This window comes from Penicillium rubens (genome assembly GCF_028828025.1).
Source record: "Penicillium rubens strain IBT 27055 chromosome Unknown utg000003l_segment0_segment0, whole genome shotgun sequence".
Lineage (NCBI taxonomy): Eukaryota > Fungi > Ascomycota > Eurotiomycetes > Eurotiales > Aspergillaceae > Penicillium > Penicillium rubens.
Genome location: NW_026890601.1, coordinates 1,831,977 through 1,857,732, shown reverse-complemented (window position 1 = coordinate 1,857,732; position 25,756 = coordinate 1,831,977). Strand labels below are relative to the sequence as shown.

The following is a 25,756-nucleotide window of genomic DNA, read 5'->3' as shown; positions in this document are numbered from 1 at the left end:
TAAAGATTGTCTTAAGGAAATCAAATGGTGAGTGGCCCTAAAATATAATGCTGAAATAAATGCTGATTTTCCTAGTATGAAAAAGTCTGACAGAAGTGCTCACATTCACAACTGTGTTCGACGTGAGATGGCTCTAGATCTTAAAATCTCAGAACCGGAGTTGAAATTCTGTTACGAGTGCATAGAATGGTTCCAATTAAGTCAATAGCGAGATCACTGCTCTTCTCATATTCAGTCATAGAGGACACAGCATTGCGAAGTGATTGTATACCGAAACACTATGATCCGGCCTGGCTACTGCCCCTTTTGCTTATAGAACATAGGCCTCGAAGTAGAAGACCGATTACATCAGTGGTTGAAAAGTGGCAATCTGAAGTAACATATTGAAGAAAAGCATATGCCTAAAAACCAGGAGTCTAGAGCGGAGCCAATTTGTGGATGTGGCCAAGCTTTTGCTGATAAGCGTGACCTTCGACATTATTTGCATGACTCCCACAAACTGAACAAAGCTATTTGGTCAAATCCGAAGCCTCCGAGAAAGAGAAAGCGTCCTAGTAAGGCAGAAGCGCAATATTATTCTATAAAGCAACATAAGCAGCTTCCGAAAAAGCTCCGCTTTTACCGCTACCCACCTCCGCGACTTGAACATGACTATCAATTGCCAGAAAACACAACCATGCCCGTTCCCACATTACACTCGTTCGTCGAGGAACATCCGGAGCAGTTCTTCAATTCAAGCTTTAGTAACGAGTCAACTAAAAGTAGCAGAAGCAGCCCGGTTACTTCTTGCTTTTCTCGTTCAAGTTCACTATACAGTTCGGATCCAACAACTCCCAGATTTAAGGAATTTATTGATCCTCGAATCCTTGAGCCTTATACGATCGATAAGAATCAGGGGACTCAACCTTGTGATCAAGCTTCCATACAACCAAATCCTCTACATAAGCATGAAATCAAAAACAAACTGTTTAGGGACGTGATACGCCTACAGCCTCCCGGCCAAAGTCTTACTATTCAACCCAGTCCTAATCCTAAGATCAGTAATCTTCGAAACCTCAATACCTCTGATCTCTACACGGAGGATGTGCGCCAGAGTTATAAGTAGGTCACTTCTCAGCTCAGTTGCTCTCCACATGCGATAGTAATCAAACAAATACAACCACTTTACTCTCCCCTAAGCTTTGTGACCAGCAAAGAAAACAAGAAGGAAGACTTACTAAAAGAGTCTGGCTCCTTCATATCACACGGCGACGGATGTCCCTCTACAGAGCCTAGGGTTCAAAACCCTTCTCCTACCAATCAAGTTCAAACGCTACCTCGTGATAGGACCCAGGTCACTAGCCTCCGCAGACCTCTCACTAGGTCTCAGGGAAAACAACAATCGACTCAGCACTATCTAGATCATACGGACGAAACTAAGTCACGAAAGAAACTCAACGCAAGAGATAAGCGAAAGCTATGTGACTTTAAGAGTCAGAAGAAGACCCTAAGGCAAATTGGACCTTATTTCCCAGATATTGATACGGTCTCCCTACGGCAAGCTTGGGCGGATATCAGGCTTCCTAACCGACGCACGAGATCAAGGGTGAAGTAAAGCAATAGGTTTCCATTGTTGGTAGTACCATACTGTGTTTTAAATTAGAGTGTATATTATTTACTTTTCAGCGTCGCAAATACAACTAGTTAATACCATTTTTTGTAAGGGTATAGGCCCCTCTCGAACCTACAAGGGATTCTAGCTCTAGGTAAGACCAAGTCTTGTCAGAGTTCCATATCTCTACACACTTGATATTATTGGTTCACTCATTCGGTATCAAGAAAACAATATTAAAGGAGCACTTTTTGGAGCATACGCGTCCTCTTCAATTCCATTTCTCTACCATTATCGTTAGAAGGATGCGCCGCCTAAAGGTTTAATTTAGAAATCCAAGACGTCGTTACGAGCGAGTGGGTAGTTGACAACTGTATGTTCAAGACATGGATTGGCGTAATAGGAAAGGATGATATCCGGCCGACACACGGGAGAAATTTGATTACTATTACCATGGCCTGCACCGCCACATTTGTTTCTATGCAATGTTCTGTAAGTAATGTATTGTAAAGTTCTGGTTTGGTCTTGTATGATAACGTTACCTGTTCAGCATGTACAGTGACAAGGCATTAATCTTAACACCTATGGCCTTATTTCACCTTATTACATTGTATTCTGCCGGTCGAAATATCCGCCCAAGAGCTGCCCGGTAGCTATTGTAGCATACTTGATACGCTAAAAATTACCTTTCTGGCTAGGTTATTACCCCTCATCGTCCGAAACAGATTTTTGATAAATTCTTAAGAGGTTTCGAGCGCCTGATCAAGACTTGATGAACGGTTTGGTAAGCGGTAGAGCCTTAATACGGGCGGTGTGGTGCGTGGATCTCCAGAGCTGTTAAGATTAATGCGTTGGTCTCTGTAGGTAAGCTAAGGAAAATGAAAGCAATCAAGTTACCACTATGTATGTGTATTTCTCACTATGCGTATTGCGCACTATGCGGGTTGACCATGCGAATTGCTCACTATGCGGGTTGACCATGCGAATTGCTCACTACGCGAATTGCTCACTACGCGAATTGCTCACTACGCGAATTGCTCACTACGCGAATTGCTCACTACGCGAATTGCTCACTACGCGAATTGCTCACTACGCGAATTGCTCACTACGCGAATTGCTCACTATGCGAATTGCTCACTTTGCGAATTGCTCACCATACAGATTGACCATGCCAAGGCTTAGGGTATGTTATTGATGATACGAAAGCAATGCACGGACTGTACTGTACAGTAGTAGTAGTAGTATTCATTTACACTGACCCCTCGCAAAGCGATATGCAGTATACGACGACTATGTATCCGGGTATGTACATATAGATTGGTCCACTTTCTGACATGAACTTAGAGCCTCGTCACGGCCTATCGTGGCCAATTGCCGTTTCCATTGTTAGGCTGCCCTCATGGCGCGGCTATAGTGGAATTGCGGATGAGACGGATACGAAGCATCCGATTTTGGCTGCATCTCTGTTAGGAACCGCGAGAATGCGGGCAAAGCAGAGGCTAAGAATCTGGACAGTGACTGAGTGACAGATGCGGTTTTGTTCCGAGTTCGTTTGATGGAGCGTTGGCTTGTCTTATTCTCGAGATGGAACTGTGACGGGTGAAAACGAAGATGAAGATCTTCAATTGTGAGTATGGGGTTGGCGGGAAGAAAAGGTTCTTGCACTGGAGGAGTCGGTCGCGGTATGGATGTGACAGGTCGCTGGAGGACGGAGGCATAGGTTGTTTGTTGGTTTTGGGACGAGGAAGTGATGGACGGTATCGTTTGATGAGGCTGGGGAGAGTGGGCTGTTGGAGGTTGTTGCGGCTCCGGGTCTATTATGGCGGGTAGCGGATGGGAACGGCAGTCCAGATTGGTGTTCAACCGTTCCTTCGCTGTAGTAGAGGGAATGGGCGTGGATTGAGTTTGAGACTTCCATCAAGGCTTCGACTGTCATAAACACGATCACGTCCCTCGCAACAAAGAGCTCGGTGACCACAACCCCAGCGGTCACTTCAATAGTGACTATTACAGACACAACCTCAGTTGGAAAGACAACAACCCTCAAGGCATCTACAGTTACAGACATCATTAACTCGCTAGTCGGGAAGACCTTGACTGTCACTCTCCCTGGCTCAACATACACCACTGTCAGTGTTAAGTCAACCACCGTCAAGAGCACTCTCAACGTTCCTGCCTCCACTACCACCATCACCAAGATTACGACTATCAAGAGCACTGCCACTCTGCCTGCTTCAACCAGCACTATCCTTAAGACTTCCACTGTGACTAACAAACCCTCTGTCACCATCACCAACCGTGCGACCTCCACTTCCACCAAGGCGGTGAAGACTACTTTGACTAGTACCGCTACTGTCACAAAGACAGCCAAGTGCCCTTGATAGCTAATATCCCTATTCACATGTTAGGTGGCATTTTGTTATTGTTTCTTTTATCATGATCACCTTCATTATGTTTCTTTTCTTGGTTTCTTATATCTAGAGAGATTCAGTTCTTCTGTATTAACTTAAAGCGTGTCACAATATATTCTTTATTCTTCATATTAGATTGATACAGAACGGTGTAGCAAATACGGAAAGCAATTAATGGTTATTAAGACGACAGAGGAGCTGTTATTTTGCCGGTTGAAAAAAGGGTAAGATCAGAGGTCACACGCCACTCGCGCAGCCTAACAATAGGAACGGCAATTAGGCCACGATAGGCCTTGACGAGGCTCTAAGTTGTTTTCAGGAAGTGGAACAATCTACATGTACATGCACAGGTATATAGTTATTGTATCCTGCATATCGTTGGCGAAGTTGGATCCCAGGTCACGTGATGTATATAGATCTATAGGAGTAGCTGCCTATTAGGCAGACACTCCGCTAGGCAGCAGGGAGATGAGCTGCTGCAACTACAAATAGCTGGATCTCTTCATATAGATGACTCATCACACTTGTACCTTAATCCAGGGTTCAACTGGCGATGTGTCAGGGGAAATAATTTCACACACACACACACCCTGTATACGGTGTTAATATGTCACATCACAACATCAGCGACCCTCAGCCAGCCATTCGAATACACGTTGCCTGACTGGGTAGTAACCGACAACGATAAGCATTCAACTGGGGATGAAGCAAGTCTTGGAAACGCGGCCTGATCTGGCTGCATGAGACGGTAGAGGTTGAGAGCGGAGGTATATATAGAGGGGTGGATGGTGCATTCCACCCATTCTTTTGTATTGATCTCATGTATACTGTGATTTGTGAGGGTTTTCAAGGGCTTTTGGCATTTGATTTGCATGTATTGAGCTGGTGCTCCCACTCTTTGAGGACCAGATTGCTTGTTTGTACTGGAGCATGATCAGGCAGGCGTACGGATACGGTTCTTGCTTCATCTGGAAAGAAGCGACTGCATAGTCATTACGATACTAGTTAGGCTTCAACAGGTTAATAGAACTTTGATGATTGATTGATTGATTGATCACAACATCAGCATCGTCATCTTAACATCCTAGCCAGCCGAATCTCTAGTCCATGGCCGTGCTAGGGATAACCTTCGACACCCGACTCTCAACCGTCAAGCCGTTCTCCCCAAGGACAAACCGCCCGTTACCCATCCAGTGGGAGTTTTCCAGCTCTTTTAACTCGGGAGTCCCCGTCTCAAAGGTATGGATAGTTGCTGAGGAATCAACGAGATCAGTCACAATGTTACGACAGGTAGGTAGTATGCAGGCCACTCGTGATAATCTTTATAGAAGACGCCACTTACTCGAGTTACCAAACGGAATGGTCTTTGCGTCGGGGCTGTAGGAGAAGATCTTGGCGATGTCTTCGTTGACTGTGACGATGCCACTGTAGTAGAAGGAGAAGGGGACACCTTCTTTCGTCCTATGTTCACAACATTCCGTTAACCAGCTGAGACTGACGGCGCCACCACTGCCTTGCTGGCTAGCTACTTACTTGGCAATGCCCTTGAAATTCACACGGGCACGAGACTTGTCCGGGTCGAAGTAGAGCCAGTCTCCGCCAAAGACCACATCAGAGTCGATTTCGGGCTTGAAGCCCGGTACGCTTTTGATGGTGCCGCTGGGGGTTTGCTTTTTTCAAACTGAGGTGAGCAAAAGATGAAAGATCCTACCCTGCAGACAATTGTGGGAGAGGATGGCCTACGAAATGAATGAACTGGGGGCCTGTCGAGACGTCGCCTAAACGAGACGGAGGGTTAGAAAGAGGTGACCGTGATAGCAGATGGTCTCTTGATAAATGGCATGACATACCAACAGGGTTTCCTTCACCAACGTTAATCTAGTTGATGTTCCGTCGTGTTAGTCCACTTGTTCTGTTTCGCCACCAGGCCATAGGGCGATGAGAGTCGGACGCACTTTGCAGATGAGGGCCGGCTGCAAGGATGGGAAGCCTGTCAATTCGGAGCTCATGTTGACTGATTTTCTGTCTATCACTCTTTCAGAGGGTGTTTTCCAAGTCACTGAGTTGAGATGGCTGCAACAAAATGTTGTTCAGTAAATGGTGTAGACTATGTTTGAGATTAAATAAATGCGGTTGCATACTTGGCCTAAGCGGCCGATCTGCATCAAATTTGTCCACACTTCGGTGCTCTCTTCCAGTGTTGTTGTCCCTGGCTGTCGATGTCCGAGGCTACTCGGGGAGTGCGGGCCGGGCGTGTGTCGAAACGGAGATTCGGACCGACCGACACGACAATGGACAGGGAACAAGAAGGTAGAAATAGTGAAAACGAAAATGGAATAAGAAGAAAATATAGAAAGAAAGGAAAAAGAGAGAAAGAGAGAGAGGAACCAGCCGAGCCTGTCAGGACTGAGGAATAGACAAAACACCATTAGGGCTCTGGAGATGATCCCAACCATATCCGTTCATAGCACAGTCAATCTGGCCTATTGACACTCTCCCTAGCACTGTTACTCTTTCCTATGTATCCAGTCAACGAGAGAAAAGCGCGACCCTTCAGGGTGATCGTGGTGGGGGCAGGCATCGCCGGCCTCACACTCTCAAATGCTCTTCAAAAGGCCGGTATTGACCACGTCGTTCTGGAAAAGCATGCGCAGGTAGTCTACCCCTCCGGCGCCAGTATAGGCATGTGGCCAAATGGTGCCCGACTGCTAGATCAGCTGGGGTGTCTGGCGTCCATTGAGGAAACCTGCCCTCAGATGACTGTTTCCTACACTCGAAACCCGGATGGAAAGGCGATTATTGTCAGTGAGCTTTTCGATGAGATTGTTGAAAGGTCAGTTTAGCAGGGCTTACTGCTTACATGAACTCACGATTTGTTGCAGACACGGGCACCGCTTTCTTCTCCTAGAGAGACGGCAGTTCATTCAAGCTTTGTTGGACTGTCTACCTACTAAGGACCCAATTCGAACCAGAGCTGCGGTGAAAGATATCGCCGAGTCAGAGAACGGAGTACGGGTATATCTCAACGATGGGTCCTACGAGGACGGTGATATCGTCGTTGGTTGTGATGGTGTAGCCAGCCGAGTACGCCAGATCATGTGGAATCACGCCAACCAAGCCGTGCCCAACACGATCACTCCCAAAGAGATGCAATGTACGTGAAGACAGCCAGTGCGAAACTTGTTGTTTGAACCGAAAACTAATGGAAGCAGCTTTGACGGCCTCCTATAAGTGCCTGGTCGGACTCAGCCCATCTATGCCCGGGATTGAATCCGGATCCATGACTGTGGTCCATAACAACGGCTTTAGCTTCTTGTACGGCACTGATTTCCTGGGGCCATACGCTTAATCAACATACTGATGTTCGACAGAATCCTAACTCAGCCGCAACTTATTTTCTACTTTGTCTTCATCAAGCTGGGCCAGACCTATCGCTGGCCGTCGCTTCCCACGTACACTGCCGAGGACATGCACGCTGAGGCTGCAAAGATTGCCACTCTTCCTATCATTGACAACCTGACCTTTGGACAGATCTGGGAGAAGCGCCTCCGCGGTGACCTGATCAATATCGAAGAAGGGGTCTTCAAGCACTGGCATTCAAACCGCATTGTTCTCCTTGGTGATGCAGCACACAAGGTATTCAACGTCTTCCTGCCCTACCAATTCCTACCCCAAGTTCTACTATGCATGTATAGCGCTCACACGTTCCACACCTGAACAGTTCACACCCAACATCGCCTTTGGCGGAGGCTCAGCCATGGAGTCCGCCGCCACGTTTGCCAACATCCTACGAGCGAAATTGCTATCTTCCAAGGGCGGGCTGTCATCCCACCCAACCCAAGCAGAACTATCGACCATTTTCCAGACGTACCGCGAGCAGCGCATAGGAAGAGTCTACTTGATGCATCTGCTGAGCGGCTTCATGACCCGCGTACAGGCGTGGTCCAACCCCGTGTTCGAATTTCTGGCGAGCCGTTGTTTCCCCTGGATGAGCGATAAGATGGTGGGCGGGATCTTCTCCCTGGCTATTCAGGGTGGTGTGAAGCTTGATTATGTGCCACAGCGGGTGAAGCCTAAAGGGAAAGTGAAGTGGAAGGTCGACGTCAGCGCCCAGAATCAGAGCCAGAAGTGGCTGGGCGGGATGGGATTGTTTATTGTTAGCTGTATGTTGTATCTCTTGATTAGTCTTTACAACAGGTAGTTGGAGTGTAATTTAAGGCGTCCTGGGATAGTATCCGAGATCTTTACTTAGTATGAGAGCTTGCGATGTACTCGGACTTGGCTCTGTACTAGCTTCCTTCGGGCATACCAATCGACTGGACAGGCAGTGGCCAATGGGTTTATTCGAGGTTCATTATTGCATGTCTCGAGAGTCGGGCCGAACGAAAGAAACCATCACTGTTTCGGCCCTTTAGTGCTGATGTCTGCTATAATGACACCATCTGTGGTTAAATGTATATATAGAAGCCTCTCAAACTCCAGCACGGCAAGACACTCATCACCTGGTACATCGTCATCCAGACTTCCACACTCCTCCAAATCATCAGATTAGACCAGAATGCCCCCGTCACCATCCCTCCAAGGAAAAGTCTTCGCCCTCACCGGCGCCGCGTCAGGGATCGGGCGCGCAACAGCCCTCTTACTCGCCCGCCACGGGGCCCTGCTCTCCTTAGCCGACGTCGACAAGGCCACATTAGCAAAAACCCACGACGACGTCCTACAAGAATACTGCAATGTCAACCACGTCAACAGTGAATCAATTCCCAGCTCGCCGATCTTCACCAGGACAGTGGACGTGCGGTCACAAAAGGAATGCAGCTCCTGGATAGAAGCCACCGTCGCACATTTCGGACAGTCTGTTGCCGGCGCCGCGAACCTGGCCGGAGTCTTTGGCCCCAATATCGGGCGTGAGACCGGCGCCGTCTGCAACCTCGATGATACCGAGTTCGACTGGGTCATGGATGTCAACGTCAAGGGTACTCTGAACTGCCTTCGGGCCGAGCTGGCGCACATGCAGACGGCGGACGGGGCCGGTCGGCCCGGGGGATCTATTGTCAATGCTGCGAGCGTGGCTGGGATTGTTGGCGGCGCACACAATGGGCCGTACGTGGCCAGTAAGCATGCGGTTATTGGGCTCACGCGGACGGCGGTTAAGGAAGAAGGGAGCAGAGGAATCCGGCTGAATGCTATCGCGCCGGGGATCATCGCCACGCCGATGATCCAGCAGATTGAACAGGCTGTGGGTCGGACGGAGCTATTTGGGGAGGGCGATCCAGGGGCTCTGGGACGTAAGGGTGAGGCTAGCGAGGTAGCCGAGGTGATCGTTTTTTTGCTCAGTCCGCAGAGCAGCTTCGTCAATGGCACGGTGATTCCCGTGGATGGGGGGTGGATGTGCTAGATGGATGTGGATGGCTATCTATTCTTTCATAGAGGGCTAGTAGAATAGATAAAATGAGAGTTTATCTACGGCGTTCATGTACATGTCGTTCATGACTGTGATGTGTTTCAGAACTATAAACCTGGGATCTCTTCTCTGTTCAAGCAAGAAGCATCGCAAAACGTCCAAACTCCTCGTCTTCCAACAGCAAGTCCATCTCCTCCTCAAACAAATTCAAGACAAACTCCACCCCTCCATGCTCTGTCTTGGGCAGAACAAAACTGATCCGCGTAAAGCGATTGAAAGCCCACATCGGCGTGCGTAAGGCCTCCGGCCTCCCCCCATTGCCAAACAAGCGACTTCCATAGCTTAGACTACCTGTCGGATACATGAGCAACGGTGCCATCAGCATAGCCGTGCTATCGAGACTGGAATTCCGCAGAGAGAGCTGCTGGAAATCCGGCACCCTGCGCGCCAGGGCATACGCGTCGAGCAAACTGGCCGTATGGATCTTGTTTGCGCGGTCCCGGATGGTGCGCGCCACCACTCCCAGAGGGGTTTTATGCGCGATCAAGCGGATGACTGGCATGAAGACCTGGTTGATCACCGTGAGGTTTCCCAGGTAGGGGGTCGGCAGCGCGAGCGAGAAGTCGAACCGGCCGTCCACGGTCATATCAAGGCGCGCCATAGCGTCAGGGTTGCAAATATTGCCTTTCGGGCTGTCGGACTTTCGTTGCACTCCGCCTGCCATCGCCCGTGCTCTCAGGGTACAGCGCCATATTAGAGCGCAAATGGCGTCGGATCCAGAGATCCCCGAGTGCCCTCCTCCTTCTGCGGAGTCTGCGAACGCAGCCAGGGATTCTTTCTGCAGAGCAATAAATTTCTCCGGCGGTACATAGAAGATAGCTGATCGGGCTACTCTCGCAGGCTGTGCTTGTTGCGCTTCTTTACCTCCATCACCATTCTCGCAGTCGTTCGTCTCCTTTGCGTCGGATTCCGCCGATTCTCCGACACCCGGGGGGTCAAGACCAAGCAATCGCCAAGCTTCCGGGTCGATACTATCAACTGTGTCTCTCCCCTGTCCTTCATTTTCCCAGATGCGCTGCAGCACCCCGCGGTCCGAGCTTTCAGGTCCCGGCGGCACCACCGGCGACGATGAGCCCTTGTCCATCTGCAAGGCACAGCAATGATCAGCCCAGAGTTTGAGAACAGCAACCACGGCAGCCCCATCGCCTGCCGAATGGTACATGCCCGAGGTAAGGATGCATCCCCCAGGAATGAAGTTCGCCTGCGCCACGAATACCTCCGGACCGGTATTGATATCCGGCATAAACGGCGCCCAGATCAGCTCGCTGTCCTCAAAGACGTCCGTGGGAAACGCGAGCTCCTTCAATTCGTCATAGCTCATGGGTGACTCCAGCTGGTGGAACTTGAGCTGGTACGGCCGAGGCCCGTCGATGTCGACTGCGCCGTGCCTGATTTCACGCTGTGAGGGGCGCCAGCCAGGCGCGGAGGGCGACTGCGGCCATACCCGGCCGGATACCCAGGGTAACTGGACGAAAGTTCGATGAAGGGCCTCGTGAAGCACGTCGAATGCCTGCGAAGGGTCGACGCCCGGTCGTAAGGGGAGATAGGAGAGCGAACAGGAGTAGTTACCGGGCGGCGCATGGTCCAGGGGCGTGAGGGGAATGTTTGCAGAGATGGATCCCATTGTTAGAAGTGCGAGACTGTGAACCCTTTGTTCCAGCGGTGAAGGGCACAGGTGTGACTTATTCAACACTACTCCGATGATTGATCCTGATATCTCGGGCAAGACGCCCGAGCTCGGCCCGGCTCCTAAGGGTGGCCGTAACCCTAAATAACCACGAGCCGTAATATCTGTCGAGGAGTCTCTACCTGCAGAAAGGTGATAGTGCAAATATATTTGTTAACGGATTAGTAGAGATATGGCCTTGTAGGCCGGGACCTCTGGGGACAAAATCTCCAGGAGTGAGTCTTTGCAGCTTACAGTAGAAGAGACTGTACATTGTCTTTCTGAATTTATGACCCTTATTTCCGAGTAGATCTCGTCCTGAAAGGAGTTGCCACTAGTTGCTATCACATATCATTACCATTGGGTAACTGGTCGTCTCTACTACAAGGATGCAATTTTATTCGACTCTTTGTCCTTCCCGTTGGCAAGATTCCCATTCATGTGCCGCCTTCTTTCAGCTTCCAGAAACTCTGGTATCATGCCTCGCCAGTCCCGGGGTCGGTACGGAGCGAACATCTCGCTCCAAACATTGGACTTCCGGCTCGTGCGAAGCCCAAGATCCCGGGCTAGCGTGTCCACGTACTAGGATGATGGATATCAGCGACGACATGGCCTAGGAAAAGTGGGAACGAATACTTACCGCAAGATAGTCGTAAATTGAATACGAATGCCGGCGACCTTGCTCGAGATATCTACTCGCGACGAAGTCAGAAACGCGTCTCTATCGTCTGATGATGCGGGAGGTGAGAAGTAAAGTACCTTCGACGAGTCCACGCGCACCACACAGCCACTTCTTTCTCCATTGCATCCTGATCAGGGAGCTCTAGCCTTCCCAGTAGAAATGCCACGCCCCACAGCGCCTGCATCTCCGCTACAAGGGGAGTGTAGACACTATGGATCTGCCCAGGAAAGAAGACAGATCGGTCTCCTTTGGCCGCCATGCGCGGGGAAATGAGACGTCGGTAAAGTCGCCAGGGCCTGGAATGCGAAGAACTGGTTCTGGTTTCCGGGGCATTTTTCGCCAGGAATGGCAGTCTTTCACACACGATCCGGTCTGCTTCGACATCCAGCTTGGCCCACTTCTCGCTCCTATCAGCCGTGGATGGAAGCCCCCACTCCTCGCGGGTCTTCTTGTCGAACAGGCCTAGGTTGTCGGTCCAGCCCGTGCACAGGATGACGTGGTCGGTTTCTAGCGTCTGCTTGTTTTTCAAATGTACTTGGTTGCCGTTGGAAAACCCTGCAATTTCTGTTCGATGAACCGTTACTTGGCCGGAGTGGAATACCTTCCAGAAATCAGGGGCTGAGGCGAGCCCGAGCCCAGAGTTCGCCCAGAAGATCCTGGCGCTCACGTTAGGATCACGTCGCTAGACACCGGTGCAAACATCAAGATTAGGTACACTTACCCATAACCGCTCGGAATCGGTCTGAGCTTCTCTGCATTAGGGGATTTGTGGTATCCGGCTTGCCACTCGGCGATAAAGGCAACGAGCCTCCAGAATTTCTTGGTCAAGAAGTGCCCGGGGGCTGTTTTCTGCAAGAACCGGTACCATACCCCAGAAGTGTTGAGGATCGCTGGGCTGAAGGACGCCAGAGCGCGAGTTCCCATGACATCGACGGTGTTAAGCAATCCTGCCAGTCGCGGCGGCATGATTGCCAGGGGCTAGAAGGAAAAAACGCCATCTACTTAGCAGATGCTCAGGATAGTGATCTCTGATTCGACTTACCCCCGAGCCGTCTTCACGAATGATCCAATCCACTTGCTTCCCCGCCTTCAGCAAGAGAAAGACCGTATCATAGGCAGACTTTGCTGCACCCAGAACGGTAGCACGCTGGACTTCAGGGCCCGTCAAGGATTCCAGTTGAGGGCCGATCTGTGATGAGTGGATGATTGGCTTGACGAAACCCTCATTTGGAAACTCAGGGACATAGGGACCACTAGTGACGCCCGTCGCCACGATGAGTTTCGTCCCCGAGACCTGAGACTGAGACGTCTTACTCCTGTCGTTGAGTTGGAGAGTCCATTTCTCTCCGTTCTTCCGTGCGTCGGTAACCGTAGTGCGCAACCGTATATGACGGACAAGATTGTGTTCCTCTGCGAAAGAATGGAGATAATCGTGGATTGTCTTTCCTGAGATATATCGGTCCTGGGTAAGGCCTTCTTTCTTCATCGGATAAAAGCTGTACTCGAACAGGCCGTGGCCAACTTGGGCGAACAAATTCGGATAGATGCGCTCGGAGTTCCAGACGCCGCCAATGGAGTCACCGTCGTCGAGAATGAGGAACTTGCTCTTGGGAGCTAGCTGGAGGTATGTGTAGGCGGCAATAAGCCCGTACCATCCTGCACCAATGATCAAAAGATCATAATCGTTTTGGTGCTGCATGTTTGATTGTGCGGTTGTATAGGATTGAATGAGGATGTGAACACGACCACTTATCCCCCTGTCTCGAGAGAGGCATGGCAAGAACTTACTATGTCTACTGTGTACAATTTGCGACTCGGCAATTCGAGAATACGTCCTTGACTGCGCTTAATGCTGCGTGGCTTCGGACCGGCACGCCGAGTGGTCACCGTGATGGGTTCGGCAAATTTCGTCCGATGATAGTCTCACCACGCAGGCTCGTGTTTGAACACTTGAACAGAGATGACAGCATTCCTTTATCTTCTATGGAATTGGTCACGCTTCAGCTCATCATTGTTACTGTGTTTCACGTACCTGGTCGCTAGTAAGATGAATCGCCACGGGACCAATACTCGAGCGCTGGAAGCCAGTTTCCTAATTCTAAGTGCCATTGGATTTACACTCCTCTGGCCAATGATGATGTATAATGGCACATTGGTATCACTTCTGAAAGCAGCTTGGGGAGGTGCTTTCCCTGATGGACGCCCACTGCGGACGACCTACACTGGGTTTTTCCCCCTTGACTTTGCCCTGTCGATCTTAGTGGCCTTCTTCAATGACCAAGTCAATGGAACTAATGACGGTGCATGGCTGCTCATGCTTGACCTGCTGGCGACATTACAAATTGCGAGCTTGTGGACTCTATGCGAAGCGAACCGGAAGGTTCAGAGTCGCTCACTCTTAAGATTGTAAGAAAAATGAGATAGTGGCATGAGGAGAGATGAAGCAAACTGACATCTCTAGATTCGTTCTCTGGCCACTTCTGTGGAATATGTTTGGCGCGGCTGTCATTCTTCCGATTTACTTCTATGTTCTTATACGTTCTACCGACCCGAAGGGCACAGCTGCTGTATTTTCAACGCCCCATTCGGAATACCTCCTGCCAACAGCGACAGCCACGGCTATAGTCCCAGCTTTGGTAATGCTCTTCGGGTATAAATTCGCAACCGACTCTGTTCTTCACGGCATCATCGCTAGCTTTCAAGTTTCCCCTCTGGCCCTGCTGGCATTGGGGAAGATCTTGTCGCAAATCACAAGCAAAGGCTCCGACGTGGCCCTGAAGAGCGACAGTAGTGATAAGGGCGTGCTCTTCACATATCTTTCCGGAGCTATTCTCAGCGCAGGTGCGCATTTATACACATTGTTCGTTACACTGCGTTCTCCCGAAGACGCGGTGAACTTCAGGGCCACTTTCATCCCATCGCCGTTCAGTGTGATTGCAGGAAGCAAAAGCAACATCCACGATGGGGCATTGCTCTTCTTACAGTATGACTGGTTGGTGGTCAACCTGGCATGTGCACTGTGGAGTTTTCATTTGGCAATCGCGCATCAATTGTTTGCGACTAGACGAGAAATCTCTCTGGGGGTATTGCTATTGGCGACGGTGCTCATAGGACCGGGGGCATCTGTGTCTTGCGTATTGTGGCTTCGAGAAAAGCATTTGCAAGCCCGTTATCAAAAGATGAATAGTCTATAGCTTATTTGGAACAAAATCAAGTTGAGTCTCTCACCTACGATCGATTGGTGTCTATTTATCCGTAGATCGGAAGCATAAAGAGGTGCTAGAGATATCATGGAAGTATTAGGGCCAAGATTTGTTATACTTAATGTAAGGAGGACATGTGCGAACGGTGTCGATTTACGAAGAGCCCTCCACTTCTACCATGTTCCCGGGCGAACTATGGTCTTTCTGAGTTGTCGCATAAAACTAGGCCGTCCTGGTAAGACCCTGCAGTTTGCTTCTTGCTAATGGGGTCGTGGATGACCCTCCCATCCACACCAGGCGCAGCTATCACGCAGTATGCGCCCTTATCTCGGGGCGATCCACAGGCCACGCAACCTACAATGTTCATTGAGTTCAATCAGCAGGATAATCTGGCTATGCTGACGTGAGAGGAGGCCGATTGAGCCTTGTAATTGCAAACTATGCTCGGACCGAGCGCGCAACTAAGTGTCGGCCTGAGAACCGGGCACACCGGGCAGAAGCACCCGGAAGGAGCAGCGATATCAATCCACATCTATTATCGTTGTAGTCCATAAGCACCAATGGAGAACAGGTCCGAAGCTATTCCGCTTTGGTAGTGACCCATGCTGCTATATTTGGTCCGGACGTCAGGAACTGGTGATTCCAGCGCCGCAGACTCGATGCAAAACCATAGACACTAAATATCGAGGTAACACTGAAGTTGCAGCTCGTTCATTTACTATACCTTTCAAGATTCCATCATGCCTTCCCTCTTACGACGCCCCTCTTCCTTGGCCAGCTCTTCCAGTGAAGAAAGTGACTGGCTGAATGAACATGCGATTGTTAGCGACAAGGAGTACAATGCCATTTACTTCGATGGATGCGCGGAGAAGCCCATCAGCGAGCAATTGGAGCCTATAGCCGTTGTTGGAATGGGTAACGTCAACTTTTCCCCTGAAGCCAGGTTCAATTTGATACTAACCCTGACGGAGTAGGATGTCGACTCCCAGGGAACGTCTCTTCTCCCGCCCAGTTCTGGGATATGATGATCAACAAAAGGACAGGGCGAACAGCCAAAGTTCCAGCTTCCCGATTCAACATCGACGCTCATCTTCACCCAAATAATGAACGCCCAGGATCATTCAATGTCCCCGGCGGATATTTCCTGGACAGCAGCCTCCAGGAATTCGACCCTGTCGTTTTCAACATCTCACCCGTGGAGGCGATGTGGATGGACCCTCAGCAGCGGAAACTCCTCGAGGTGGTCTACGAAGCGTTCGAGTCTGGTGGTGTTTCCCTCAATCAGATTGAGAACACCAAGACCGGAGTCTTCGTTGGCAGTTTCACCAGTGACTTCCAGCAGATGTCGTTCAAAGAGCCCGACTTTCGTCACAGCTATGCAGCCACGGGGGTCGACCCCGGCATCATTTCCAATCGTATCAGCCATGTTTTCAATATCTCCGGACCGAGTATGACTGTGAATACCGCGTGTTCATCGTCGGTATATGCGATGCATAACGCGTGCAATGCGCTGCGCAACAATGAGTGCAACGGGGCGGTGGTTGGAGGAACCAACTTGATCCTGACCGTCGACCAGCATATGAACACAGCCAAGCTAGGAGTCCTGTCACCCGATTCGACCTGTCACACGTTTGACGCGTCGGCCAATGGCTACGGGAGAGCCGAGGGTGTAGGCGCAGTCTACCTCAAACGTCTCAGCGATGCGGTCCGGGATGGCGACCCGATCCGAGGTGTGCTGCGATCTTCAGCTGTGAACAACAACGGAAAGGTTCCTGGGGTCGGCATCACTCATCCAAACCTGGAGGGACAGGCCCAGGTAATTCGTCACGCCTACGAACGTGGTGGTGACTTGGACCCGCGTCTTACAGGATACTTCGAATGCCACGGAACCGGCACTGCGATTGGCGACCCTCTGGAGGTGCACGCAGTCTCTCAAGCGATGAACAAGAAGGGCCCCCAGGGAATGGATCCCCCACTACTGATCGGGGCTGTTAAGACCAACATCGGCCACAGTGAGGCTGCGAGTGGTCTCTCGGCCATCATCAAAGCAGTCCTGACCGTAGAAGCCGGCATCATTCCGCCCACTCGAGGAGTCGAGAACCCTAACCCAAACAGTGAGTTTTCCCTGATCCCTCCCCCCAGAGCACTTGAACTGATTCGTTTAATCAGTCGACTGGGAGAACTGGCACGTCAAAGTACCTAGTGTGCCCCAGCCTTTCCCAACCCACCTTCCTGTCCGACGAGTCAGTGTCAATAGCTTCGGATACGGCGGAACGAACGGCCATTTCATTGTCGAGGGCGCAGATTCACTAGTGCCTGGATATTCCCATGGCCGGAAAAGGACTAAGCCAACTGAGCGAGGCGTTTTCCACCAAAAGCGGCCCTACCTGCTGCCCTTTTCTGCACACGACAAACCCACGCTGATGCGCAATATCGAGGCGTATGCAAAGGTGGTAGACGATTACAATATCGTCGATTTGTCCTATACCCTGGCCAATCGGCGATCCAAGTTAGCGAGCCGCGGCTTCGTCGTCACTTGTCCCAACGAGACTACAAAGGCTTTCGGAGAGGTAGCCCAGTCTTTTGTTTTCGCGGACAAGAAGAAAACTCCCACTTTGGGATTCGTTTTCACAGGCCAAGGTGCCCAATGGGCACGCATGGGATGCGAGCTCATGTTGTACTATCCGAGCTTTCTGCGGACAATTCGCAAACTCGACCAAGTTCTTGGGGATCTCTCCAACGGCCCCGAGTGGACCTTGGAGGATGTCTTGCATGAAGATTCCTCAGAATCTCGCATCAATGGGGCTCAATTTTCTCAACCCCTGTGCACCGCGATTCAGATGGCGTTGGTTGATTTATTGGATTCTTGGGGGGTCAAGCCGGCGGTAAGTGCAGACTAGGGTTTTCACACGCTGCTAGATGTTGACTGATGCAATCAATAGGTTACAGTGGGCCATTCCTCGGGAGAGATCGCTGCCGCGTATGCGGCTGGTTTGGTTGGCTTCAATGAGGCCATCATCGCGGCTTACTTCCGCGGCAAGACCGTCAAGGATATCGACACCGATGGAGCCATGATGGCTGTAGGACTCGGCGCTGAAGCTGTCCAGCCCTATCTTTCTGGATACGAGGGACAAGTGGTGGTGGCATGTCATAATTCCCCAGCACTCGTGACCTTGAGTGGAGATGCGGCTGCCATTGGTGCTGTGAAGGGCAAGCTGGACGCGGACAGCGTCTTTGCACGAGTCGTCAAGACGGGTGGAAAGGCATACCACTCGTTCCATATGAAGCCAGCCTCCGCAGTTTACCACAAGCTCATGCACGAGGCAGCTTCCGAGGTTGAAGCAGGAAGTCGCAAGTCCACCAGGGCCGTGATGGTCTCCTCGGTCACGAACACCCCTCTGGATCCCACACAGCCACTGAATGCGGACTACTGGTGTGCGAACCTGATGAGTCCCGTCAAATTAAACCAGGCAGTCCATACCATCGGATCCGATGCGCAATACAAGGTCGACGTTCTCGTTGAGATCGGACCTCACTCCGCGCTCAAGGGCCCCATCAACCAGATATGCCGGACGGAGAAATTCGACAAGATCGACTACCTCCCTACCATGCAACGTGGAGGAAACTCGGCGATCCAGCTATTAAACCTGGCCGGTCAGCTCTTCCTAAGGAACTTCCCTCTGGACTATGATCGGGTCACTGCAATTGAGCAGATCTCCCCGACAGGCAAGGTCCAACTGAAGAAGGGCAAATTACTGGTCGACCTGCCGCCGTATCAATGGAACTACCCGAAAGACCTCTGGGCAGAGCCGCGACAATCGACAGAGCATCGGGCTCCCAAGCATCCTCGACACGACGTGCTAGGTACTCGTGTCCCAGGAGGCTCGAAAACCGAACCCACGTGGAGGAACTGTCTGCGGATTGTGGATCTGCCATGGCTAAAGCACCATTCGCTTGGCGGCGAGGCAGTATTCCCCGCTGCTGGCTACTTCAACATGGCCATGGAAGCTCTTACCCAGGTAAATGAGGACAGTTCCAGTCCGATCGAGATAGCAGGATTTACTCTTCGGGATGTTTCGATAAAAGCGGCCCTCGTGGTTCCCGACGATGACGACGGGATTGAGACCCTGTTCGCTCTTCAGCCGAGTATCTATTCGGATGACGCGGGGCGCGCCTGGTGGGACTTCAATGTGTCGTCGTGCTCGCGAGATGGCCACTGGAACAGCCATATGACCGGCACCGTCGGCGTCAATCCATGTGCTGCTAGACAACCCCCGCGACATGTCCCGACCTTCACCCAGCGAGCCACAGGAAAGGCGTGGAACCAGGCGCTGAAAACCGTCGGCTTCGACTATGGACCCTCCTTTCAAGACATGCAGAGCATTCGCACAGACGGAAAAAGCTACCAAGCAGCCGCATCGTCCGTGGTGAAAAGGAGCTCCGGTATAGTTGAAGGTGAATCTCGTTACGTCTTGCATCCGGCGTGTATGGATTCATGTCTTCAGCTCATCATTGTTTCGATCTACGCTGGTCGCATTCAGGACATGACATGTGGTGCCGTACCCATACAAGTAGACGAGGTCTCAGTTTGGTAAGTCTTGTATAGTTTCTGTTCGTTGCTACCAGACTCTTAGTATCAGAGCTAACGAGTTTATTGCACCAGGCTACCCTCCCAAACCCAGGAGGAAAAAAGTGACGCACAGGCTTATGCTTGGACCGACGAGCGAGGATTTCGATCTTTCGTCTCGGGGACACAGCTGGTGGGAAGCGATGGCCAACTTCTCTTGTCTATCAAAGGAATGCGTTGTGTTTCCTACGAGGCCGCGGTGCCACAGAGTCGTGGGTCTGAGATCAAAGAGCAGCCGTTCATGCAAATGACTTGGGACATCGACATCGACACACTCACGGAACCAAGTCCGATTAAGGATCTCAGCACCAGCGACTTGGTGGCACTGGCTGCTTTCAAAAAGCCGGATCTCAAGGTACTCGATCTGGCGGCCCAGGACCCAGTTTCAATCTGCAAAACCAGCGAATTGATCAACTATACGGCCACGACAGCCACTGATGCCCAAGTTGACGTGCTCAAACAAGCCATTTCTGGTTATCAGCGAGCAAGTGTTCTAAAAGTCGATCCTGCGATGGAGCTTGAGCAACAGGGTTTGAAAGGCAACGAGTTTGATCTCGTCCTCTTGAGAACTCCGACGGAAGGCTCCAAGCTTGAGTGGCTACTGGCACCCGGCGGTCGAGTCATTGGAGACTCCGATAAGTGCTTGTCCTTGAATGAACGCTTTCAGGTGATGAGGTTGATGAATGGCGTTGCCATCGCCACACCCAAACAAGCGCAGAATGGTGCTGCCCTTGGCAACGGCAACGGTGCCACTGGTGATTCAACAATTACCATTGTCTATCGCGACAACGTCACTGATATTCCCGGAGAGCTTCTTCAAGCCCTTAAGCCGCTGGGATCGTGTCGACTCGTTGCACTAGCCGATGCACAAATTGCGCCGGGCGAGCACGTGGTGGTAACCTGCGACCTTGAAGGGCCCTTCTTGTCGACACTCCAGGAAAACGAGCTGTCTCGCTTGCAGGAAAGTCTCTCCAATGCCTCTTCCGTCCTTTGGGTGACGGTGGGAGGGTTGATCAATGGCACGATGCCAGAACAAGCCATGGCCTCCGGACTCGCGCGCTCCGTGACTTCGGAGATGGCATCGCTCGACTTGACGACTCTCGATTTGGACCTGAGTAACACGTCTCTGAACTGTGCTGTCCATGAAATCGTCCGAGCTGTGGAACGGCAGATCACCCACGCGGACGGAAAGGAATCAGAATACTGCGTCGCGAATGACCTGGTGCACATAAGTCGAGTGGTGGCGAATGATACGCTCAATCATCACTACGGGCCCCAGAGCTCAATCGTGCAGTCTGTGCCTTTCGAACAGTCTGACAAGCTGGTGGGAATGCCGCAAGCTTCGAAGTTGGTTTTCACTCATGATATCCGGGCCGACCAGACTGTTGGGCCTGATGAAGTTCAGGTTCGAGTGGCCTTGAGCGACCTCAACAAAGAAGATGTCTTTGTTCGCAACGGTACCGATCCACTAACAACATTCTCCCATGAAATTTACGGAGAAGTCACCCAGAAAGGATCGAACGTCAAGGAGCTCGAAGTTGGTGACTACGTCGTTGGATTCAGTCACGACAGGCTGGCCAGCTTCCAGACCGTCCATGCGGGCATGGTCCAGAAAGCCAACGCGGGCGACGTACCGGAGGAGCTGGTGACGTTGCCAATGGCATATGCAACCGCCTTACACGGTCTTGACACTTTGTCGAAGGTGGAGCTCAACGAGGTAGTCCTCATTCTCCACGGCAGCGGTAACTGTGGTGCCGCGGCCATCGCACTCAGCAAACACATGGGCGCCAGAACGTACGTGGCGGTTCCAACGAGTACGGAGGCAGCGATTGTCGCGGCACTATTTGATCTGCCCCTGGACCATATCATCTTTGATGTTGACAACAACCTTATGTCAACATTGAAGCAACGTACCGGTGGGGTAGCGGCGGATGTGGTCTTCAGCTCAGCTTATGTTTCACCCACTGTTGCCCACGAGTGCTGGAGAGATATCGCGACGTTTGGTCGATTCATCGAGATCGGCCGCAAGATTAGCTTGAAGCGCAGCGCTTTGGATACGGTCCCCTTGGCCCGAGGCGCGAGCTATATGGCATTTGACATCATTGAGCTATACCACCAGAAGCCGCAACTCCTATCCGCGTATCTGCGCCAAACCCTTTCACTCTACCGACAAAACGCAATTTCGCTGGTCTCTCCCATCGAAAAGCGGAACATTGCCGAATACGACCATGCAGTGGCAGCTTTCAGCGACGACTTTGCTGCTAAGAAGACGGTGATCGAATATGCGGAGTCGGATGGCCTGATCGACGTTCAGCCTCGTCGGATGCAAATCCGCTTCCGGCCTGACGCCACCTATTTCTTAGTCGGCTGTCTTGGAGGTCTGGGTCGCAGTTTGACTTCCTGGATGGTTCAGCGCGGCGCTCGTCGGTTCGCATTTCTGTCACGATCGGGTACTGACAAGGCGGACGCTGCGGATCTAGTCCGTGCCCTCGAAGGAATGGGCGTAACCTGCCAGGTCATTCGAGGAGATGTCGCAAACAAGGAAAACGTTCAAGCGGCGATCCAGAGCATTCCGGCCAGCCACCCTGTCCGCGGTGTGGTTCATGCCGCCATGGTGCTTCGCGTAAGTAGACCTATGCCTTGTTTCTTTGTCAAGTGGATCACTAATTGTTACTTTTAGGATGGTCTCTTTCATTCCATGTCCCATGACAGTTGGAAAACTTCAATCGGCCCCAAGGTCACGGGAGCGATTAACTTGCACGAGGAGCTGGCGAACACGGACCTGGATTTCTTCCTATGCACCAGCTCGACCTCGGGTATCCTGGGAACTCCTGGTCAAGCCAATTACGCAGCAGGAAACAGCTTCCTGGACTCTCTTTGCCGGCATCGCGTGTTGAGAGGGCAGCCAGGATCGTCTCTGGTGCTTCCCATGGTCCAGAACGTTGGGGTTGTGGCAGAGAACCCCGATATTGAGGCCGCGCTGCATCGCAAGGGCATCTACGGAGTCGATGAGACGCACTTGCTGGAGGCGATCGAGGCGGCAGTCTTGACGCAAAGTAGCACCCATCCGGCCGATCATCTCATCGTCGGTTTGGATCCCAGCAAGCTGAGCGAGTCGCTGTCGAGCAACGACGTCACTGACAGTTTCTGGACCGAAGACGCGCGATTCAAAGGCATCATGGCGGCAGTCAATGCAAACGCATCATCCAATCACGGGGGCGCAGAAGATACGATCCTTAACGCGATCAAGCGAGCGGGCTCACTGGACGAGGCTCGGGGCATGGTCGCAGAACACTTCACCACCAGGCTCGCTCGGCTACTTCTCCTCGAATCCGATGTATTCGAGCCTGACACGATCCCTATCGTCGATTACGGGCTGGACAGTATGATCGGAGCCGAGTTGCGCAACTGGATCTTCAAGGAATACGACCTGAATATTCCTTTCCAGCAGCTGTTGAGTCCGAGTCTCACAATCACCAAATTTGCGGGCGTTGTCTGCGAAAACCAAGGACTGGCCTGACGGGGACATGCCAGAAACAAGGGATGATGGCATGGTAGGGTTGAAGCAAAGCAGATGTACCTAGAAGAGATTGCGGCAGCGGCCTCTGCCATACCATAGCATATAGTCGTCGAAATGGTAATAAATGGATACCCAGGAGATGGTGTTGATTCTTAGTTCTGAATGATAGAAAGAAGTTGCAATGCTTGCAGAGGTTTGTATGATTTGCATTGCTTTGCCAAGACCTTCAGTAAATATTTTAAAAACTTATTATTTACTTCATTTTTATACTATTTAATTAGAAATAAATACTACATATTAGAATTAATTATATTAGAACCCTAATTTATAAAGTAATAGTAACAGAAATTATAAAAGTATAGTTAAAATCTATATGGAGATGACGCATCTCCATGCCCTAAACATAATATATATATTCACACGTTGACTGAATTATATCGAGGTAATATTTGGAAATATTCTAACATTCGTGTAGACGATGTCTTCAATGTCGAGCAAAGTATTGACTATATATTGACTATCTAGAGTACAAAACTGATTGCCTCTCTATTCCACGGTCTCATCTCTCCGCCACACAAACAGTACCGCCGCACCCCCAGGGCCCAGCAGGGCAACACACATAACCACCTCCAGCGCTCTCCAGAGCAACCCTGCCTTCGTCTGCACTCTCATCCCACCTTCCTGTGTTATCTTCAGAACCCACATCCACAACGCCGCGTACCCAACCCACTGGTCCCACTGCATGAAGTTCAACACTCCAGCACCAATACTGTCTAACAGCAAGTTCCTGGGAAATAGCAAGGTCTGTGGTGCCAGCGCCTCCCGAGCGGACGCCACAAAGAGGGAGGGGAACACCACGGTGCTCAACGAAGTCACGACCGTCCCGATATGGACGATAGCGCTGCCGATGACAGCGAAGAGATAAACCGGTCGGGCCGCGTGCAAGTAGATCTTGGATGACCTTTCTGCCGCGGGCTCCGGGGAGATGTTGTAGATGTGGCCTCCGCACCAGCTCAATAGGCTGTGAATCAACCCAACCCACACGGGAAACGGCGTCCATAGGGCGATGGCGGCCTGTTGGGCCGGGTACGAGACTACGTTTGGAGACGGGAGGCCCAGCATGATGCTTGGGACGACGTACCCCAGAACCATCGACCACGGGAGATACCGCAGTTGACGTGCGGCAGGGGCTCGCACGTTATGGCTGGCCTCGAGATGGAGAGCAAAGTAGATCGGGCCAATGCAGGCCAAAGTGAAGTTCTGCATCGCTAGTGCCCAGAGCGCCGCTCTAGAGAAACACCAAGTCAATCATTCTGTGTACTATACCTGGGTATACTCGCCTTGGAGATGCAGGAACCCATATCACTGATTACTTACTTGGCGACCATGTGTCTCTCTCCCCTGCGGATCCCCTCCACCCACACCAGGGTCCAGATGCCCACAAGCTGCCCAAGGAAGTATATCCCGTTCATACTGGTCGCGGGGTGACTGCCATCGACCGCTTCCCAGAAGAAGAGCACCATGATGGTGCACCAGTAGTCGATTGGGGCGATGCCGGTGAATCGCAGACGCAGGGGCTCATGGGTGCCAGGGATGCAGGGGACCGCTGCGCCCCGGATATGGAGCATGCGGTCCAAGGTGCCGTTGCTTAAGGATGTGCCCCATGTTATGTAGAAGGCGAATGCAGAGAGGCCGAGGAGGGCCGGCACAACACGCGAGGTGCCCATTGCAGCAGGTCGTTCGGTGCAAGGTGAAAATGCCCGATGGAGAGCTCTTACCAGACACACGACTATTATATTCAAGAATGTACTAGCGTCCGGTGCAATTTGAGTATGACACTCCATTATTGGCTTCAGGTCCTTCGGGGTAATCTGAAGCTAATGGGATTTTCGCCCCGGCACGATATCAATCGGCCCGAACCACCGAGCTTCAGTTCACCTGCGGAGTTGATGAGCTACTAGTCAATGTTTGCCGTGATAATTTGATCATCTCGATGATAACTTGAGTCAACTTAGATAAGCGTAGGCAATTGCAAGGAAGATTCTATATTTATCCATCCGCTGGTGAATATTGTTGGATACAATACTGTTAGACCTACCACCATCCAGCTGGTGTTTTCTGGTCGAAGGATCGAAACATGCTAACAAATATTGATTGTAGCTATATATGCCTAGGGTATAAACTTTAAGTTGATGGTTTGGCATATATTCTCTTGACGTTCTGTGTTGTTTAAGCAGTCTGTGAACATATGTATTGAAGAGGAAGGAACGCGCGGTGGCAGCCATGAAACTGGCGTATCGACGGAAGCAGGACAAACCACCAAACAGAACTAGAAAGTCTGTGGTGACGGTCATAGCGATGCGTTGATGGCAGATAGCGATGCGAAGCTCATATCAAGCAGGGGGTTCAATTCTTCATTCTGTCGGGGATGTGTAGAAGCTAAGTCTAATGTTATGAGCGAGACAAGCCTATTTTTGCTAGGCACCAAGGCAGAACTTCGTCTTTAGGAAATACCAAGGTCGAATGGCAATCCCCCACTACAGTAAATATATATATGTGTGTGTGTGTAGATGGTCATATTTTTGACTGGGA

General features: G+C 51.1%; 10 protein-coding genes across 10 annotated transcripts; 6 read left to right on the top strand and 4 right to left on the bottom strand.

Annotated features, from left to right (window-relative positions):
• Positions 1-397: 397 nt before the first annotated feature.
• N7525_006896 (uncharacterized protein) lies at positions 398-1,594 on the top strand (the record flags this gene model as incomplete). The annotated part of the gene is made up of 2 exons (XM_061213859.1): positions 398-1,101; positions 1,123-1,594. The coding sequence occupies 2 exons, from the start codon at positions 398-400 to the stop codon at positions 1,592-1,594; spliced, it is 1,176 nt and encodes a 391-aa protein (XP_061068290.1).
• A 1,608-nt stretch (positions 1,595-3,202) lies between these two features.
• On the top strand, positions 3,203-3,972 carry N7525_006895 (uncharacterized protein; the record flags this gene model as incomplete). The annotated part of the gene is made up of 2 exons (XM_061213858.1): positions 3,203-3,218; positions 3,605-3,972. The coding sequence occupies 2 exons, from the start codon at positions 3,203-3,205 to the stop codon at positions 3,970-3,972; spliced, it is 384 nt and encodes a 127-aa protein (XP_061068289.1).
• A 1,130-nt stretch (positions 3,973-5,102) lies between these two features.
• N7525_006894 (DUF3237 domain-containing protein) lies at positions 5,103-6,011 on the bottom strand (the record flags this gene model as incomplete). Its single annotated transcript, XM_061213857.1, has 6 exons — positions 5,103-5,254; positions 5,345-5,463; positions 5,536-5,672; positions 5,746-5,780; positions 5,853-5,880; positions 5,958-6,011. The coding sequence occupies 6 exons, from the start codon at positions 6,009-6,011 to the stop codon at positions 5,103-5,105; spliced, it is 525 nt and encodes a 174-aa protein (XP_061068288.1).
• A 510-nt stretch (positions 6,012-6,521) lies between these two features.
• N7525_006893 (FAD-dependent oxidoreductase) lies at positions 6,522-8,254 on the top strand (the record flags this gene model as incomplete). The annotated part of the gene is made up of 6 exons (XM_002567406.2): positions 6,522-6,835; positions 6,885-7,156; positions 7,215-7,317; positions 7,374-7,638; positions 7,724-8,165; positions 8,235-8,254. 6 exons carry the CDS (start codon positions 6,522-6,524, stop codon positions 8,252-8,254), a joined length of 1,416 nt encoding a protein of 471 aa, XP_002567452.2.
• Positions 8,255-8,560: 306 nt separating this feature from the next.
• On the top strand, positions 8,561-9,400 carry N7525_006892 (SDR family NAD(P)-dependent oxidoreductase; the record flags this gene model as incomplete). Its single annotated transcript, XM_002567405.1, has 1 exon — positions 8,561-9,400. The coding sequence occupies one exon, from the start codon at positions 8,561-8,563 to the stop codon at positions 9,398-9,400; it is 840 nt and encodes a 279-aa protein (XP_002567451.1).
• Positions 9,401-9,539: 139 nt separating this feature from the next.
• N7525_006891 (uncharacterized protein) lies at positions 9,540-11,090 on the bottom strand (the record flags this gene model as incomplete). Its single annotated transcript, XM_002567404.1, has 1 exon — positions 9,540-11,090. The coding sequence occupies one exon, from the start codon at positions 11,088-11,090 to the stop codon at positions 9,540-9,542; it is 1,551 nt and encodes a 516-aa protein (XP_002567450.1).
• A 423-nt stretch (positions 11,091-11,513) lies between these two features.
• Positions 11,514-13,513, bottom strand: N7525_006890 (uncharacterized protein; the record flags this gene model as incomplete). Its single annotated transcript, XM_061213856.1, has 5 exons — positions 11,514-11,714; positions 11,773-11,824; positions 11,892-12,470; positions 12,536-12,792; positions 12,857-13,513. The coding sequence occupies 5 exons, from the start codon at positions 13,511-13,513 to the stop codon at positions 11,514-11,516; spliced, it is 1,746 nt and encodes a 581-aa protein (XP_061068287.1).
• A 438-nt stretch (positions 13,514-13,951) lies between these two features.
• N7525_006889 (uncharacterized protein) lies at positions 13,952-15,008 on the top strand (the record flags this gene model as incomplete). Its single annotated transcript, XM_002567402.2, has 2 exons — positions 13,952-14,220; positions 14,276-15,008. 2 exons carry the CDS (start codon positions 13,952-13,954, stop codon positions 15,006-15,008), a joined length of 1,002 nt encoding a protein of 333 aa, XP_002567448.2.
• A 749-nt stretch (positions 15,009-15,757) lies between these two features.
• On the top strand, positions 15,758-23,164 carry fma-PKS (polyketide synthase fmaB; the record flags this gene model as incomplete). Its single annotated transcript, XM_061213855.1, has 6 exons — positions 15,758-15,932; positions 15,992-17,131; positions 17,187-17,902; positions 17,960-19,608; positions 19,681-22,267; positions 22,325-23,164. The coding sequence occupies 6 exons, from the start codon at positions 15,758-15,760 to the stop codon at positions 23,162-23,164; spliced, it is 7,107 nt and encodes a 2,368-aa protein (XP_061068286.1).
• A 546-nt stretch (positions 23,165-23,710) lies between these two features.
• On the bottom strand, positions 23,711-24,891 carry N7525_006887 (uncharacterized protein; the record flags this gene model as incomplete). Its single annotated transcript, XM_002567400.1, has 2 exons — positions 23,711-24,452; positions 24,542-24,891. The coding sequence occupies 2 exons, from the start codon at positions 24,889-24,891 to the stop codon at positions 23,711-23,713; spliced, it is 1,092 nt and encodes a 363-aa protein (XP_002567446.1).
• Positions 24,892-25,756: the final 865 nt, after the last annotated feature.